At 42.4% G+C, this 18,851-nt stretch overlaps 1 protein-coding gene across 6 annotated transcripts in view; it reads left to right on the top strand.

The window, feature by feature from the left end:
- Positions 1–18,851, top strand: part of TPD52 (tumor protein D52) — a 102,457-nt gene that overhangs the window by 63,157 nt on the left and 20,449 nt on the right. For 2 of the 6 annotated variants that reach the window (XM_045063178.1, XM_045063176.1), the window contains exon 2: positions 15,144–15,259. In XM_045063178.1, coding sequence (XP_044919113.1) covers positions 15,144–15,259 — 116 coding nt within the window. Of the gene's footprint in view, positions 1–455; positions 763–15,143; positions 15,260–18,851 lie in introns of those variants that run through there. The other 4 variants (XM_004774229.3, XM_004774230.3, XM_045063177.1 and 1 more) reach the window with 4 other exon arrangements.

Here is an 18,851-nt window from a genome sequence, read left to right on the forward strand (position 1 = left end):
ACTTTAGATAAAGTAATAATGGAAACACAGCTTTATTTCTAGAGGAAGTTGTACTTAGGAGGCTGATCGCTAAACCTGGGAGCTTGGCTTTTAGGACTCTGTTGTAATCCAGGATGGAAAAAAGTATCACCCCGATGGCTTTTGTAGGAGATTACTGACTGGTAATCCTTCCTTGTCCTAGAAGATTAAGTCCGCCCTGGTGTAGTTGTGGTCAGCTGACCGTTTATTTAAAAAAAAATTGTGGTTTCTTGTAATTGTGCCAGTGTCTGACGTTTGCTTGGACTGTTTGTACATCTGGAGATACTGGTGAACCTGGCCCTCCTTTGTTTACCTGTGAAAGCGCCGCTCCCCTGTGCTGGTGGGTCCATTGTTGACTGATATTAACAGCAGGTGGTGGATAGAGCCCTGAGGGTGCTCCAGATAAGTCATTTATTAAACAGACTTGCTTGTCCTAAGGGTGCGAAGGCTCTGAGAAGGAAATAGCACACCGGGGCCAAGAAGCCAGGGTCTTCAGACCCTGGGGTTCCTTTCTTCAGCAAGGTTGCATGGGACTATGACCAGAGCGACATTCAACTGAAGGGTCCCAGGCACTTATAAAACGATGCGTTCTGCGTTTTTCTGGAGTGGACTGTAGAGAGATGGATTTTGATGAAGATTACCAGTCCCCGTTTGATTTTGACACAGGAGTGAACAAAAGCTATCTTTACTTATCTCCTAGTGGAAATTCGTCTCCATCCGGATCACCTACTCTTCAGAAATTTGGTAACTATTAATTTTCTAAGGTTAAATTTGTTGTAACAAAACTTGGACACGACCTGGGCTTTGTTGTCTTTAAAATTATTAGTGTCAAGAGCTACCATGGTGTTGCTGTGTTGAAACTAGTGAAACAAAGCTGTTGCAGAATCCAAGCAGAAAGAGATGGCTCATTAACTATTTAGCATGTGTTTATTTATACATAAAACTTTGATTTTAAAGGTGGTACTTGATAGACACTAGAGTTCTTCTGATCACTTTGAGTTCATTGAGCTGATAAATCACAAAAAAGGGAGAATTGGAAGGTCTTTGCTTGTGGCCATAGATGTATGGTTTATTAAGGACCCTTCTCCCCTAAGTTTTGTCTTTGTTAAATGAGGCTTAGGCATCTGAGGCCCTGATGGTGTTTAAGGCCCTGCTAGTGGACGTCCTCGATTTTGTTCTGGAGTCCTGAGAGCAGCAGACAGAAATACCTAGGCAAGAGATTTTTTTTTTTGAAAAGAAGACCTCAGTGTTGCTGTACCTCGGGAAGCAGTCATTCTTCACAGGTGTCAGTATGACCTCGTTCTGAAGGCCAGGTGCTGGCCGGGAAAGTCTTCGTTTATACTCACACAGGGCAGCAGGAGCCCGACCATGTCCTCCAGGCCAGTTCGCTCATTCTACAGGGAAAGCCTGGAGACCACTAGATGACCTACTCTGAAACTTACCAGAAGAAGTAAGCAGATTTTCCTAGAAGTTAATTTTTTCCTTATTAATGAACAATAGGTTTTAAGTTTACAGAGTGGATCTTTGAGAAGGAAGCGGTAAAGGATACAGCAGGAAACATGCGTCTTAAGTATTTTCAGTTGTGTACATGCCGACAGTAGAGAGTGTGCTGAAGCCACATTCCTCTAACCATTATTTGTAGCTGTAGTGACCTTTGGGGATGGTTTGGATTTCCAGGCGGGGAAAAAATGTTGAAGATACCAGGTTAGAGCTGGTTTCTAGAAGTGGGGACTGGGAAGCAGCTGTTAGCAGTTGGCTGGGAAGCCCTCTCCCCTGCTGCCCTCTCCTTGCCCACCTTGGACCTCTGTAATGTGGGGGATCTCCCCTATGTGTGGCCCCTAAAAGGATGGCATCCTCCATCCTAACTAATAAATCCTACACATAGAAAATGCCTCAAGAGCAACACACGGAGGATGCCTGAGTGGCTCAGTTGGTTAAGCATCTGCCTTTGGCTCTGGTCAGGATCCTGGAGCCCCAGATTGGGCTCCTTGCTCTGCAGGAAGCCTGCTTCTCCCTCTCCCTGCTTGTGCATGTGTGCTCTCACTCTCTCTGTCTCTGACAAATCATATCACTCAGTGTTTAAAAAAAAGAAAAAAAAGCTACACACGATAGGTAGTTCGAGGTGGGCGGCCGAGTAAAGCCCAGGTGACAAGGGGCCATGGAAGCAGATATTGCAGTTCTGTGACTTCAGGTGGATTTTGGTGATTGTGCGCAAGGGTTTGAGATTCATGGAAGGATTTGCCTAGCGTGTTCTCGCTCTCTTCTACTCTCAATTTATCTCTTTTCACCTCCTTTCACTTTTCCGAGTTGCAGTAATTTCTGCCTTTGGATGTTTTCTGTTAAAGCATTTGGGAAAGTTGACAATGTCTCTAGGCAGATTTCAAACAATTTTCTTTCCAATCCCTAATAGCAGTGTAGGAGATTGGGCTCATGATATTAAAAACAAAATTATATATATATATATATATATATATGCATATGCAAGTGAACAACCAAAATGTACCCATTAGTGCTCAAGTTTAGAATTTGCTTTAATTAGAAAAAAGGAGGGGGAGAGAGCATTAAAACAAACAGAAACCACCTAAAGCAGTCATTTAATAAGAACACCATGATCCTAAAATACCAAATAAAAGAGGATCTAGAACAGTCATCAGCCGGCTCTGTGCCCTGGACCCCTCAGGGCATAAGAAGCCTGCAAATCTCTCTGAGGTGTAGATGGAAGGAATACTGTGTCTTGGGTGCATTTGTACTCTTTGTATTTCTAAGTAGGAGCTCTTAGGACAGATACATTATAAATACATTTAAAAGTTCCTGTGGCGGGGCGCCTGGGTGGCTCAGTGGGTTAAGCCTCTGCCTTTGGCTGAGGTCATGATCTCAGGGTCCTGGGATCAAGCCCCGCATCAGGCTCTCTGCTCAGCGGAGAGCCTGCTTCCTCCTCTTTCTCTCTCTCTTTGCCTGCCTCTCTGTCTAGTTGTGATCTCTGTCAAATAAATAAATAAAACCTTTAAAAAAAAAAAAAGTTCCTGTGGCTTTTGGTCACCATACTTTTCTTTTTCCCTCCTTTTTAAAAAAAGATTTATTTATTTTAGAGAGAGCGAGCAAGCTGGGGTTGGGGGAGGGTAGCAGAGGGAGAGGGAGGGAGAATTCCTTGCGGACTCTGAGCTAAGCGCAGAGCTCTTCACCGGCTCAATCTCAGGATCCTGAGATCACGATCTGAGCCATCAGGAGTCTGCTAATGGACTGAACCATCCAGGTGCCCCCACTGTTCATCTTCTTAATCAGCAGACAAGTAGTGCACAAAAGGGACCGATGTTAAAAGGAATCCTACTCAGAAGGGTTGGGAACACTGATCTGAAAAGCATATTCTTTGATACTTATCCAGGCCATCGTGGGGCAAATGAGAAAGTAATGAGATTTAATCTGTGGGCAGAATGTTCCTAAGAAGCAGTCTGAGTGAAGGAGGGGATGAGGGCCAGTGGCTAGAACAAAGAGAGGTCTTTTATTAGGGATTTTTAAACTCTTTGATAAAACCAGCCCACATCAGAACACCCTATAGGTTATGACCCACAACCCTCATCAATACCAATACCCAATAACCAAAGCAGAATTCTGTGGAAACAGAACTCATCTTGACTATTCATGATACCTGATGATATCTTACTATTCCATTTGTTCTTTTTAAAATGCTCATTTGGGGGGTGCCTGGGTGGCTCAGTGGGTTAAAGCCTCCGCCTTTGGCTCAGGTCATGGTCTCAGGGTCTTGGGATCTGCCCACGTTGGGCTCTCTGCTCCACGGGGAGCCTGCTTTCCCCCTCTTTCTCTCTCTCTCTGCCTGCTTCTCTGCCTACTTGTGATCTCTCTGTGTCAAATAAATAAAATCTTAAAAAAAAAAAAATGCTCATTTGGTACTGCTCAATGGATTTCACAGCCCATGGTTTGAAAAACTGATTTATAATTTTCAGAATCTGGAATATTAAGTTCCATTAGGGATGTCAGTCTTTCTTGAGCCACAGTTCTTCCCTGCTGCCCGAGACAGTACCTGACATCCATGGCTCAACAAATGGCTTGATGAGTGAATGAAGGAAATGAAACTGACAAGGACTAATTCACACTCTATCTAGTTCATTTTCCAAGTGTGAACATGGAGGCCAAGAGAGGTTCTGTGAAGCCTCCATGTCACGGAGCTCAGTCAGCCTGCATTGGGTCTCACACTCATCCCTCGGTCTTCACGCCAAGCCAGCGTTTTGTTTTGTTTTGTGTTTTTGATCACACTCTCCTGGTCTCTTTGGGGATGGATATTACGGAATAGGTTTATCATTCCAGGTGTAATATTTCCTTCATCAGGGGCTTTACCGTGTATGGTGTACCGGGTTCATTCATTCTGTCTTGGACTTGTCGATTAGCACAGCTGTTTCCCGCTAGTGTCCTTTGCTGCATTTTCTCTTCCTTTCAGTGAACGCCTTTGGAGAGAATTTCCCAAGCCCTGATTATGTAAAACCATTCTTCCTCTTAACATTTTTTTATTTTTTAACACAGAGAAAAACATAGCCCTGTTGTATAAAACACCTTTGGTTATTTCTAGTGACTTCAGAAAATAGGAACAGGAGCCATTTAACAATGTGACATTTTTAGTTTTATGCTGTCATATTTGAAATTCTAAAAACATGGGGGAAAAATCAGACTGGAGTTCTCTTAGCTCAGAGTCCTTCTTTCTGTCCTGTTTTATTATGCTTTTTGGTTTCTACTCTGTGTTGTTCTCACTTCTTTTTAGGGAAGTCATGATTCTTGAAAGTTAGGCATAATTAATTGTGAAGATGTTAAACAGTAAATGTATGGTTTACAAAATAAAAATCAGAGCAGAATTGAAATTATGAAGAATTTCCTTATTCCTGCAAAGGAAATATAAGAATGGTAGTGATTTCCTCCCTGGGGATCCCCAAATTTCTCCATGGCTGACCTTTGTTCTCTCTGTGGAGTGTCCTAGTTACTCATTTTACACTTGATTGGGGTTGGGAGGATAGGTGGTTCTGAAGTTATCAACTGAAGGGCGCCCCCCCTCCTTTCTATGATGAAAGAGATTTAAGGGTCAGTTCAGGAGTTTCTGGAGGAGGTGAGTAAAGCCTTTGGAAATACTAATGTGTTCTACCTTTCTGATCTTTCTTCCCTCTTCCATTCTTTTGGTGAAGTTGGGTGACCTTTTTGGGTGGGAAGTTGACTTCTCTTCTGTTCAGGGCCCTGATCTCTGAGAGGTGAGTTTCCTAAGCTCTCTGGACCCCTCTGGGTCCCAGTTCTCTTTTCCCTTTTGGACCCCCCCACCCCCCGCCTCAGCGCACTTCCATTTCTCTCTAGTGGCCCTGACGCTGCCCAATTAATCTCCCAGGTTCTGGTTCTTTCCCCAAACGGAGTGGGTCAAGTTTCCTCAGCTTTTTGTTCCTGCTGCCTTGATGGACGGCAATTACTCATCTCCTTTTTCTCTCCTACTGTTGTACTGTTACTGCCACGGGTGAACGTGGGAAAATTATATCCTTAAGAAATATAAAGTGTTTATGGCCTGTGCTACTACATCTCCTTCATTTGAAGATAATCCGTGTCAAATAGCCGGTGTCCCATACCTCCCTGGCATTGATTCCCCGGTTTCCAACCTAGGGCAGTTTCACCCCCTGCAGGCATTCCGGCGGCCGCCACTGGAGCCGATTCTGAGGTGGATTCTGAGGTGATTCAGGTTGTCACAACAGCAGTTGGCTTTGGGAAGGGAGGGGACATGCCCCTATGCCACATGGGATGAAGCACAGGAGAGCCCCCTCCACAAAGAATTACCCTGCCCAGCATGCCCCTCGTGCTGTGGTTGAGAAGCCCTTTGGTTTTGGAGTTTCTTGAAAGGGGTCTCGCTTGTTTAGGATCTTACTTTGCTGTGGAGATCTCCAGATATTCCTCTGCCCCTGCTGGAACTTCGTTGCATTCGGAAACACAAGCTCCAGAGAATAGGGACCCCAAGCACAGACTTACAAGAGGAGAAATAACTTCATCTTTTGATCTTGTTGGATAGACCACTGAAGACATTTTGAACTCTATGTTGTATCTCTTTGTGTCTCCAGGTTTTAAAAAGGCACGCATGTCCTCTTGTGCCTAAGGAAAACAATCCTTAGAGACTGAAGTTTTTTATTCCGACCCTCGTCCTAAAGCCCTTGTTGCCTCTTTAAAGACTGTGTAAGAGAGGTGTATACGGTTGTATTTCCTAGAGGAACTGCTAGGGCTCGATTATACTCTATCAGATTCTCTCTTGTGTAGGCCCAATGTTAACTAAATAGCAAATATCTTAGACTCCTCCTCTGCAACGTCTTCCCTCCTAAGTGCATATCTTGGGAGCAGCGGACATCATATTCTTCCCTCTGGAGTATCACTTGTGTGGCACCCCCCCACCCCATAAAGGCCTGGTGCTTTTGGCTGTGAACATACTTTGTAACATTAATGTATATGACCTCCAAATGTAACAATCTTAGTATAGATTATGTATGAGACAGAAGTTGTATTTCTTTAGAAAAATGTCATTTCATGTGTTTTATTTTTTTAAATTTTATTAAAAATTTTTAAAAGATTTTTCTTTGTAACAGAGATAGCGAGGGAACACAAGCATGGTTGAGCTGGAGAGGGAGCCTGATATGGGGCTCCATCCCAGGATGCTGGGATCATGACCTGATCCGAAGGCAGACACCTAACGATTGAGTCACCCAGGCACCCCTTATTTTAAAAAAATTAAAAAAAATTTTTTATGTCTGTTTTCAATAGAAAAACCTGTGTAGGTGAAAGCAGTGAAGTGAGAATGAGATATAAAACAAAAAGTTCAAGATATAGGGACGCCTGGGTGGCTCAGTTGGTTAAGCAGCCGCCTTCGGCTCAGGTCATGATCCCAGCGTCCTGGGATCGAGTCCCACCTCGGGTTCCTTGCTTGGCAGGGAGCCTGCTTCTCCCTCTGCCTCTGCCTGCCATTCTGTCTGCCTGTGCTTGCTCTCTCCCCCTCCTCTCTCTGATAAATAAATAAAATCTTAAAAAAAAAGAAAGTTCAAGATATAAGGTAGACAGTGAAGAGAGACAGCGTTCTTACTCCAGCTCAACTGTGTACCTTCCTGTAATTGATTTATTCCGAGAGGGCTAATGAGTGTCTGTGTACCCGTTACTGAGCTGGCCTGAAGATGCAGGATCGGAACATAGTGCTAAGGTCAAAGGTTGCCCAGGCCATCAGGCTGTGTTCTAAGTACAGTTGACATTACAGACTGTTATACTCAGAGCAGGGCCTGGGCATGGATGGGATCCAGGGAAAGGCTCCAAGATCAGGAGACACTTAAAACTGATTTATTGAAATAAATGGGAATGGAAATAAGGAGTGGGTTTCCAGAAGAGAAAATAATATGTGCAGAGACATTAAAAAAAAAAAAGAGCATGGCCATTGGAGGTTGTTGTACAACATCATGAATGTTGTTCACGCCACTGAATTGTATGCTTAAAATTGGGTTAGGATGGCAACTTTTATGTTGTATATTTAACCACACAAAAAATTAAATGGGCAAAAAAATGTATGGGAGGCACTTTATTTTACCTTTTGAATTAATGCATTACTTTAAAAAAGAAAAAAAGGCATGTTTTTGTAGGAACTGCAGCTTGGAAGATGTGGTGAGTGTTGGGCAGGTAAGAGCAGTTGGGGGGGATTGAGTAGGTAGGGTGGGCTCCAGACTGTCAAGAGCAAGAGCCTTACTGGGAAGTGGGAAGCTCTAGAATGATTTAAGGTAAAGAGTGCTATGGTCAGAGTCCTGCCTTAGAAGTTTACTCTGGTAGCAGGGTGGTGAGTGGATTGGAGGGACCGACCATGAGGGAGCTTTAGGGCAAGAATCTGAGCAAGAAATCGCCAGAGCCAGAATCAAGGCAGGAGTGGTGAGTTTGGAGGGGCTTGAAGTAGATGTCTGGGGGAATGAGATGAGGCCATATCTCAGCAGTAAGAAAAATCCTGGGTCGTGTTATAGGAGAGGAGATTCCAGACCAGGGTTTGGTGCTGATGCCTTTTAGATGTCACATGACATCATGATTGACAGCTGTCATGTTGAAGATGCAGGGGAGACACCGATGATGCCAGGTGACAGGGGAGATGGCAGATGAAGGAGCCTACGAGCCATGCTTCATGGGAAGAGGATGTCGACAGGTAACTAGGAAGACTTGTAGCATATGGAAAAGTGGGGCAATTGCACATCCTTACTGAAAACCTAATACCTGCCCACTCTTGATGTTCACAGTCCTTTACGCTGCTCCACAGAAACCCAGAGAGTCAGGTGGTAATGTGTGTGGTGTCGTTTTTAAATATGTAATGGGTTTTGGGGGAACAGGGACAGGGCTCAGTTTCCTAAGGCTGCCATAACAAAAGTACTCCAAATTGAGTCACTTCAAACAACAGACATGTGTTCTGTCTCTGTTCTGGAGGCTCGAAGTCTAAAATGAAGGTGTTCTGGGGCTGTGCTCCTTCTGTAGGGAAATCCTTCCTTGCCTCATCTAGCTTCTGGCGGTTGCTGGCAATCCCCGCCTTCTGTGCCTTCTGCTGTATCCCTCCGGTCTGTCTCCATGATCATGGGGAGTGGTTCCTGGGCTTCTGCTTGCCTGTGTGTCCATGTTGTTCTCTCTAAGTTTCTGTGTCTACATTTCCTTCTTCTTATAAGGACGCATTGGGTTAGGGCCCAGCCTAATTTACTGTGATTTCATCTTGACTGTATTTGCAAAAAAGCCTGTTTCCAAATAAAAAACACATTCGAAGGTCCTGGGGGTTAGGAAATGAAATGTGTCTTTTTGGGGGACACAAGTCAACCTACAGAGCCATCTAATTTCAAAGTTCATGGCTTTAGCTACTCTTGAAAAAAAAATCTCCAGCCCCAATTTCCTCATCTTCTTGAATAAAGTATTTAAATAAAATGATGCAAAATTTTTTCAGATCTGAAACTTTATGAAAATGGCTAAAAAGTTTTTGAATGATAGTTATAGAAAGTCTTTTTTTTTTTTTTTTAAGATTTTATTTATTTGTCAGAGAGAGAGAGAGCGAGCACAGGCAAAGTGGCAGGCAGAGGCAGAGGGAGAAGCAGGCTCCCTGCGGAGCAAAGAGCCCGATGTGGGACTCCATCCCAGGACACTGGGATCACGACCTGAGCCGAAGGCAGCTGCTTAACCAACTGAGCCACCTGGGGGCATACCAGTTATAGAAAGTCTTGAAAAGTAGTTGATCTTAATTGGGTCAAGGGTCAAAGGTGAATGGAAGGGCAGTTGGGTGGGTGCTCCGGTGTGAGGTGGGACGGGCTGCAGCCATAGCCCGGGGCGGAGGGGTGCTCACCAAATCCTAATCATGCTGTCATTGTCATTGTCATTGTCGGTTCAAAATTTGTATTTAAAAAAGGCTTTTTTGCTTCTTTCTCCAGTTGAAATTTTTGGGAGGATATGTCACGTAGGTGGGTATGCATGGGACAGGGAAGAAAAACTTGCTTTGAATAAATCTTTAATTGGTACATCAGTCCAAATAAAGCATTATCAAATGCTTTGTTCTTGGCACGGTGAGTAGTAGCAAGATGAAAAGAGGACGATGGGACATCAGGACTTTATAGTCTGACCTAGGGACGTGGTCAAGACTGAACTCTTTTTCCATTCTTCCTTGTTCTTCCCCACCACGCTTGCTCATCACACACATTTCCGACCGAAGCACTTTGTTTTCCTCCAATTACCAACAAGTTCTCAGAAGCGTGGGATATTGTATTTCATCTCTTCCAAGGCACTGTGGATTTTAGGATGTACCATTTGAGTATTTGTTCATTAAGGGGAAAAATTGCTACAAGTTAAAAGCCCAAGAGACACTGATTTAATTCTACTTAAAATTTTGTATGCTTATTAACACTCTTTTCGATTTATTCAGACACATGTGTTGACCATGACACTCCCGTCCATGTATTTTTTTTTTTAGAGTAAACCAAATTACCGTTTTCCTGCAACACCTTCCCATGCATTGCCTAGCTTACTGGAATTGCTTTTCTGCTGGGAATAATCCGTGTCTCGCTTTATTTTCCGCACACAAAATGTTGTGATGCAGGCTTTCTTGAACGAGAGGTCTGTGATGTTCTCAGTCGCCGACACCCGTTTTGCAAATTTTGGAGCACGTTTCCCGGGTGACAGCTATGCCACAAGGACTGCTTAATTGATTGGCTGTTCTTGAGTTCCCAGTTGTAAATGTAAGGGAAAAAACTGTCTTAGGATTGATGGGGCGTGATCCCGCGGTCTGTGTTCATCTTCCCTGTCACTCCACTGACGGTGGGCCTCTCACCTGGGCTCCTAGCCATTCCTGGCACTTGGTGGGCTCTAGGCTCGCTCTCCACTGCAGAACTCTTCAGGGGGAGACAGGCAGACTCTGCACATCTACGGGAATTAAGGAGGTGGCTAAAATAGTAACAACCAGAAGGAACAAATTATCCCCAATCTCGGATCACTTGGGCTCTGTAATGGTATCCGTGACCTCCAGCTGGGGTCCACACGTGCTCTTACACCCTTGGGGGATGTTGGAAGCCCCTGGAGAGGAGGCCCCAGCCCTCTGCTTCCAGCTTGTCCTTTGTCCTCCCTGCTCCCTGGAATTTCTCTAAAAGAAAGTGAAGGAGCAAGAGTTTGGAGTCGGAAAACCTGCATTTTTAATCTCACCTGTGATTCTGGGCAGATTACTAACCGCAGAGGCAGAGGGTCACACTTTCCTGGTGGGGATAAATCGTACTGCTTTCATCAGGCGTTGGTTGTAAAATGTTTTTTTTCAAAATGAGATAATGTGAATCTCCCTGGTTGGTGGATTAGATCTCAGTAAATATTGATCATATGTTGTCCCTCTTTGCCATCTTTGAAAAACAGTTTTCCATCAGATTCTGAGAACTATTAAAATTAATGATTGAATAAGAATTTTGGGGGGAGTTCTTACGGTTTTAAGTAATTACATGTTAAAATGTTCCTGTTTCCCAACTTGTGTTGTGAATGAGAAGTCAGTATTTTTTTTTCTCCTAAAGCCAGACTCTGCCTCTACAATAAATATTGCACTCTTGCTGAACATAGGGGGAAATTGGATAATACCTAGAAAAACTAAGGCTCTAAGTTTGGAGAGACTGTACATTTGGAAGAGAGATTGCTTTTGACCTCCTCTGCCAGGTTCTTTTCCTTTGTATAGAGTCTATTTTTTTTTCTTTATTTTTAGAGATCTTATTTATTTGACAGAGATCAGAAGTGGGCAGAGCAGCAGGCAGAGAGAAGGGGAAGCAGGCTCCCTGCTGAGCAGACGGCCTGATGTGGGGCTCGATCCCAGGACCCTGGTTCATGACCTGAGCCAAAGGCAGAGGCTTAACCCACTGAACCACCCAGGTGCCCCCTTTGTACAGAATCTTAAGTATTATTGCTTCTAGGTCTCTTACAGGTGTGAGCTTCAGCCCCTACTCTTGTCTTCATCTGTCCTTTGGAAATCAATGATTTTAAGTATATACTTCCAAATCAAGCTCAGTTCAAAATTGTAACCCCACCATGCATTCAGGTGTGTTACTGTGGGCGAGTTGCTCTGTAAGCTTCAGTTTCCTCCCTTGGAACTGGCAGAACTCTGCATCACAGAAGTGGTGTATATAAGTGATGTAATGTGTTTGGACCACTTAGTTCAGATTTGTATATTATACATAGAATGTACTCTGGTGGTGCTGGCTGTGGTTATTCATAATTCTCTTAAGTCGTGATGTTATGTTTTTGTTGTTTTGCCACTGATTTCGATATCTGCCTTTTTTGTTCTTGTTTTGTGTTCCTTAATTTTTTCATTCCTCCCCACCCTGTTTGGTTACCCTACAACAAACCACACCTTAAAATTGAATTTTGATAATTTGCTGCCACCTACAGGCTGATATGGAAAAAACCAGAACCTGTAATTACTAGTGATTGGGAATATAAAATCTCAAGGTTATCTTGATGTCCTGAAGCCAGCTGTGGACAACTACATGTCCCCCTTTTCTGAGACGTTTGTTTTCCCTGGCAGCCTAACTAAATACTTTGATAGTATCAGAATCCCCCAAGATTGGAATTGGGCAGCTGTGCATAAAGTGTTATTAGTAATTAGATATTACGTTTTCCCCCTTAAGCAGATTTACAAACTAGTATTTATTTATTTATTTATTTATTTTTTTAAAGATTTTATTTATTTATTTTACAGAGAGAAATCACAAGTAGATGGAGAGGCAGGCAGAGAGAGAGAGAGAGGGGGAAGCAGGCTCCCTGCTGAGCAGAGAGCCCGATGCGGGGCTCGATCCCAGGACCCTGAGATCATGACCTGAGCCGAAGGCAGCGGCTTAACCCACTGAGCCACCCAGGCGCCCCTAAACTAGTATTTATTAAAAAAAACATGAAAGAGCCTTTGTTTTTTAAGGTATTGTTTAGCACCAGAGTTTTTTGGGGATTTTTTTTTTTTTTGTTTTTTGTTTTTTTTTTGAGTCCTGTTCTGGTTGGAGACTGGAGAAGTCTGAACAAAACCTTAAAAATAAAATAAAGAATGTTTATAATTAACTCTGTGTGGTTCTTACTGCATTGTCATATACGATTGCTACCGTATACTCCCATCTTCAGTCTCATACTATCTCGTCATGTAATCTGGCACAGGGGATATGTTTGCAAGCACACACGGGCCCTTCTCAGTGATTTCTGACGATACATACCTTATCCACAGTTTGATTTGGCTGCAGTTGGAGTATGAGGGATCCAGTGGAGCACGGGGTAGGTCCAGTAAGGCCTGGGTGCTAAACAATGGGGAATTTTGTCTGGAAAACGACAGGGAGCCAACCACGAAAGGATTGGAAGCCAGACAGTGACATGATCCGATTTCTATCACAGAATTCTCTTGGGCAGTCTGAAGATATTTTAGAGGGGGCCTGCAGAAGCAATTACTCATTGAGCTTTTTTCCCATCTACAGATTGTACCTGTCACACCTGGTCTGTGCATTAGAAAGCTTAATCATATTCTGTTTCCACTTCTAGTTCGTGTTGTTTTTTAATTCTCTTATTTGTATTACTTTTATTCCTTAAAGTGTTCTGTAAACACCTTCCAGATAGGCTCTCTTTTGGTACCGTTACGCTAGTGATGATAGCTGTTACAATTATTAGGTGCCATTAGCAGTTAATATGTGACAGACCCTGCAACAGGTGTCTTTGTACCCTGTACCCGATGGACATAGAGGTTGTGTCATTGATCCGTATACTTTGAGGTTTGCCGTGGTGCTGGCCGCTTGTTGAACAGCGAGGTTATTTTCCCTCTTTCCTTTCCTGTGCCTGTAAAGTCCGTCATCTGCTGCCTGGCATCTTGATCTGGGCGGGAGAGCACATCGCTCTGTGACTGAGCTGGCCTGTCTCAGAAATAACCTGGGGGTGTTGGGAATCTGCGATTGCTCTAATGCCCACTGACAGAAAGAGGCAAAGAGCAGGAAAAGGAGGAGACGTTTCTCTGGTCCCCTGTGCCAGAAATCTGTTGCCAGAGGAGACTGAAAACCCAGACCTCTGAGACATGGAAATGCACACACAGAGCTGTGACTAGGATAAGGCAAGGGAGGCCAGCAGCCACCTGCCTCAGCTGTAAAATTTAAGAGGGCACCAAGATGCTCTGCGATCGAGACCAATAATAGATTAATGCAGTTTTCAGAAAAATTAGAACAAAAGCACAGTGAGCAAAATACTGAACTTTTAAACAGAGACAAGATCAAGAATGGTACTGTGCAAAGCCATTTTGGAGCCTGAGGTGGAAGGAAAAGTCCATGATACTGAGCCCATTTAAAATTTTGATATTTTGTTCATTATAGATTCTTTGAATTAACTTTGATTTTTTTCAAAATATTAAAAAAGTATTAAAAAATTGGGGGGGTACCCCCTTATATTTTGCACTCAACATTTGGGGGGCTGCTCATGGACCCATTGCATGGGTGACTGGGGAGATGAGAGGGGAGAGTTGGTGAGGATCAAATGCCTCCTTGGCCACTCAGAGAAGTTCTTAAGTTCTTCCTGAAGGACTCCTAGTGGTTGGCTCTATGCCAGGGGAATGGCTGTACCTTGTTGGTCTTAAATAATGTGGAAAACTTGTATGTTGCTGTTGACCATTTCTGTGTACATTGGGACTTTTAAAGGTTATCTGGGTTTTTATATAGATATATATGTAGATAAAAAGACATATGTATAATATATATCATAATGTCTGTGTTACAGATATATACCTATAATATATAAAAATAAAGATACATATAAAAAGACATGTATAATATATATGTCTGTTACAGATATATACTTATAATACATAAAAATAAAGATATATATATATATATATCTATATATATTTTAAAAGATTTTATTTATTTATTTGACAGATCACAAGTAGGCAGAGGCAGGCAGAGAGAGAGTGGGAAGTAGGCTCCCTGCGGAGCAGAGAGCCCGATGCGGAACTCGATCCCAGGACTCTGAGATCATGACCTGAGTCGAAGGCAGAGGCTTTAAACCACTGAGCCCACCCAGGCGCCACAGGAAGGTGTTTCCTACCTCCACTAACAATGGAAAGAACTGTAATAAACTTTATTTTTAAAATTTTTAAATAAAATTTCTGTAGGTGTTGAGTTTGTTCAGTTCTTGACTAGATTAAGTGCTAGATTTGGTTAGCAGAGGAAGCTAGAGACATTTACAAACCCCTTTCCTTGTTAGTGTGAATTACTAGTCCTGCTGATTTACTAGGTTAGCATTAAAAGTCCTGGCAAGATCCCATTCACGGCCTGCTCTGACTCTTCCACTTTGCAGTAACTATATTGTGACTGAGCAAGAGAACAGAAGCTACGTCATTGCTGTATTTTCCAAATTCATACTTGGCAGAATAGATAATTGGGTAGTTTTTTAGTGGTAGCTCAGACTTTTGTCCTTATAGGAAAAGCCAGGCCATTTGAAGGTACAGAAAGTTGATGTGTGGGTCCAGTCTAATTGTTTTATTCTCGCGGGGGCAGTGGAGGAGCCTAAAGGAGCATTTTACTTCACGTACCTTACAGACATTTTTTTTTTTTTTTTTTTTAAATTCCAACCAGGTCTGCTGAGAACAGATCCAGTCCCTGAAGAAGGGGAGGATGTTGCTGCCACGATCGGGGCCACGGAGACCCTGTCAGAGGAAGAGCAAGAAGAGCTGAGAAGAGAACTTGCAAAGGTCAAGACGCATTCCTTTTGGGACTTTGTGCTTCGCACTCACAACCTCATTTGTGCTTCTCAGGCACATGGTAACATCTCCTCCTCTGTTCCAGGGGAGAGAAAGCAACATACAGTGACCTGTCCTAGAGCTCTGGCATTGGGGAGAGGAAATAAAAGAATGTGATGCTTTCCTGTGAATACAGATATCTACTGGGTGAAGTGGGTCTGAGAAGTAGTCGGGAAGGAGGAGCACTAGTGAACGTGACCTGGGGGGCTCCACTGGGTCTAACACTCTTGGCTTTTCAGCTGCATCAGTGCCTGTGTTCTTCCCTTCGCTGTGCTGTGGATATACGTGGGCTCTTCCAACCTTCTTTCCCTCCCTCCCTTTCTCTTTCTCTGTTATTCGTAAAATTAACCATTTGAAATCAACCACAGCAGTTAACGCTTTCACAGTCTTTTGCTGCTGTCACCTCTGTGTAGTTTCAAAAACGTTTCCATCACACCCAGGGGAGACCTGTAACTCATTAAACTGGGATCCTCATTCACCCCCGCCCTCACCCGCTGGCAGCAATAACCTGCTTTATACCTTGTTTTCTATGGATTTACTTCTTCTGGATATTTTATTTAAGTGCAACCATACATGTTACCTTTTGTATGTGGTGTAATGTTTTTGAGGTTCATTCTTATAGCATGTATTGTGAATTGGTACTTAACTATTTTTTTAAAAAGATTTTATTTATTTATTTATTTGAGAGAGAGAGAGAAGGAGACACACACCCAGCACGTGTGTAAATGTGATCTAGGGGAAGGGGCAGAAGGGGAGGGAGAATGACAAGCGGAATCTGGGTGTGTGTGGAGCCTACACCGGACTTGATCCCATGACTCTAAGATCATGACTTGAGCCGAAATCAAAAGCTGGATGCTTAACTGACTGAGCCCCCCAGGTGCCCGTGGTGCTTTATTTTGAATGATAGTCCATTAGATGTGTCTACCACGTTTGTTTATCTGTGTGTCGATGGAGGTTTGGGTAGTTTCCACATTTTTCCTATTGCAGATACTCAGCTAAGAACATTTGTATAAAAGTACTCGTTCAAATACCTATTTTACCTATAGACCGTTGGGTATATACCTAGAACTGGAATTGTTGCATCAAATGGTAACTCCATGTTTAACATTTTTGGGGAACTGTCAAACTATTTCCCACAGCAAGGATGCCATGTTTCATCCCAATCAGCAATTTCTCTACGTATTTGCCAACATTTATTATTCTCTGTCTTTCTGATTATGGCCATCCTAGTGAGTGTTAAGTGGTGGTATGTCATTATAGTTTTGATTTGTATTTCCCTAGTGACCAGTGATACTGAACATTCATGTGCTTATTAGCCATTTGTGTATCTGCTTTGGAGAAATGTCTGTTCAAATCCTTTGCCCAGTTTTTTAATTGTTTTTGTTGTTGAGATATAAGAGCTCTTTACCTATTCCGGATATTAGACACTTTTATCAGATAGATGATTAGCAAATATTCTCTCCTATTCTATATATTGTTTTTTCACTTTCTTCATAGTGTCTTAATGCACGTAAATTTTAAATTTTGATGAAATCTAATTTTTCTTGAGTTGGTGGTGCTTTTGGTGTTATATCCAAGAATCCCATTTTCAAAGCTCAGAGCATGAAGATTTACCCTTATGTTTTCTTCTAAGATTTTTAGCTCCTGTATTTAAAATGCCTTTGATCTGTTTCAAGTTAATTTTTGTTTGTGGTTTATGGAAGACATCTAGCTTCTTTCTTTTGTATGTGAATATTTAGTTTCTCCAGTGTGCCTGAATGAATGCTCATGGCATCCTTGTGAAAAATCAGTTGCCATTGATGTAAGGATTTATTTCTGGACTTTGGTTCTATTACATTCATCTCTGTGTTTATCCTTTTGAGAGTACCACACCATTTTGATTATTATAGCTTTGTGGTGAGTTTTGAAATTGGGGAATAGGAGTTCTTTACCTTTTTCTTCTTTCTCTAAATTGTTATTTAGGGTCCTTTGCAATTTCTTATGAATTTTGGAATCTACTTTTCTACCCATGAAATGTGCCCTTGGGGTTTAGATAGGGCTTTTATTAAATCTGTAGCTTGATCTAGGGGTGTATTGGCCTCTAAGCAATATGGAGTCTTCTAGTCACTGAACATGGAATATCTTTCCATTTATTTAAGATGTCTTTAATTTTCCTTTTAGCTGTGTTTTGTTGTTTTCAGTGTATTTAAGTCTTGTATTTCCTTACATTTATTCCTGAGTATTTTATCCATATGTTATGGATACTAGATCCTTATCAGATATATTCTTTGTGCCTTAAAGATCATTCTTTTATATATATATTTTTCCATTTTTTAAAATGTGTATTTTATATATATATATATATATATATATAGTATATATAGCATATATACATTGACTTAAGGAATGGTAGCTGTGATGTACTGAGCTAGGTATGTTGGCAGCACAGTCTAACCAACAAAAGTGGGTAATGCACAGGGCCATGTTTTTTTTTTTAAAGATTTTATTTATTTATTTGAGAGAGAGTGAGAGAGAACATGAGTGAGGAGTAGGTCAGAGGGATAAGCAGACTCCCCATGGAGCTGGGAGCCCTATGCGGAACTCCGGGATCATGACCTGAGCTGAAGGTAGTTGTCCAACCTACTGAGCTACCCAGGCGTCCTGTGGGCCATGTTTTGTTCAGTAAGATTGACAGTGGTCTTTCTCTCCAGCTGTCATTAGGGAAAGGGAAACTTCAGAGGAGTGTTAAGGGGTATTTATCTTTTAAGTCTGTTCTTTGGAGTATCTGATAAGTTGGAGTTGGGCTAGAGAAAGAGGTAGTGGAAAGCTAATAGTGTGCAGTGAGAATTAGCCAGTAAACTGAGAAGTGGAGCCCAAAAACCTGGGTTGAAATTCTGGTTCCTACATTGTTAGTTTGATGACTTAGGGCAAGTCATTGAACTTACTTGATTTTGAACCTCATGCATTCATTGTTGCCTTTTTCTTTCAGAGTCCACTTAAGTGTGACTTCCAAAACTGGTACAGAATGAGAGGTCCTGTCTGACAAGCACAGAGGTCATCTTCATTCTGGACCTGCATTCTAATTATTGCCCTCTTAAGAACTCCCTTTGGGGAGCTTGGATGGCTCAGTTGGTTTAGCTTCTGCCTTTGGCTTAGGTCATGATCCTGGTCCTGGGATGAGCCCCAAATCAGGCCCTGCATCAGGCCCCACATCCCCTGCTTAGCTGGGAACCTGCTTCTCCCTCTCCCTCTGCCTCTTCCCCCAGCTTGTGCACACACTCGCTCTCAAATAAATAAAAATAAAATCCTAAAAAAAAAAGAACTATGTTTTGTTTTGCTCGCCACTTCGCTTTTGATTCATTCTTCTCTCCTTTTCTTGAGTAGTATTTTTATTTTGTGTTCTATAAAGATTTAATCAGTGAAAACAGTTTATTTAACAATGCTATATTTTTAAAAAGTTCACTTTATTTTTTAAATTATTTATTCGGGAAGAGGAAGAGCAGAGGGAGAGGGACAAGGAAACTCTTGTCCAATGAGGGGCTCACTATAAGGACCCTGAGATCAT

The sequence above is a fragment of the Mustela putorius genome, unplaced genomic scaffold, assembly GCF_011764305.1.
Source record: "Mustela putorius furo isolate JIRA1106 unplaced genomic scaffold, ASM1176430v1.1 tig00003846_pilon_pilon_pilon, whole genome shotgun sequence".
Taxonomy (NCBI): domain Eukaryota; kingdom Metazoa; phylum Chordata; class Mammalia; order Carnivora; family Mustelidae; genus Mustela; species Mustela putorius.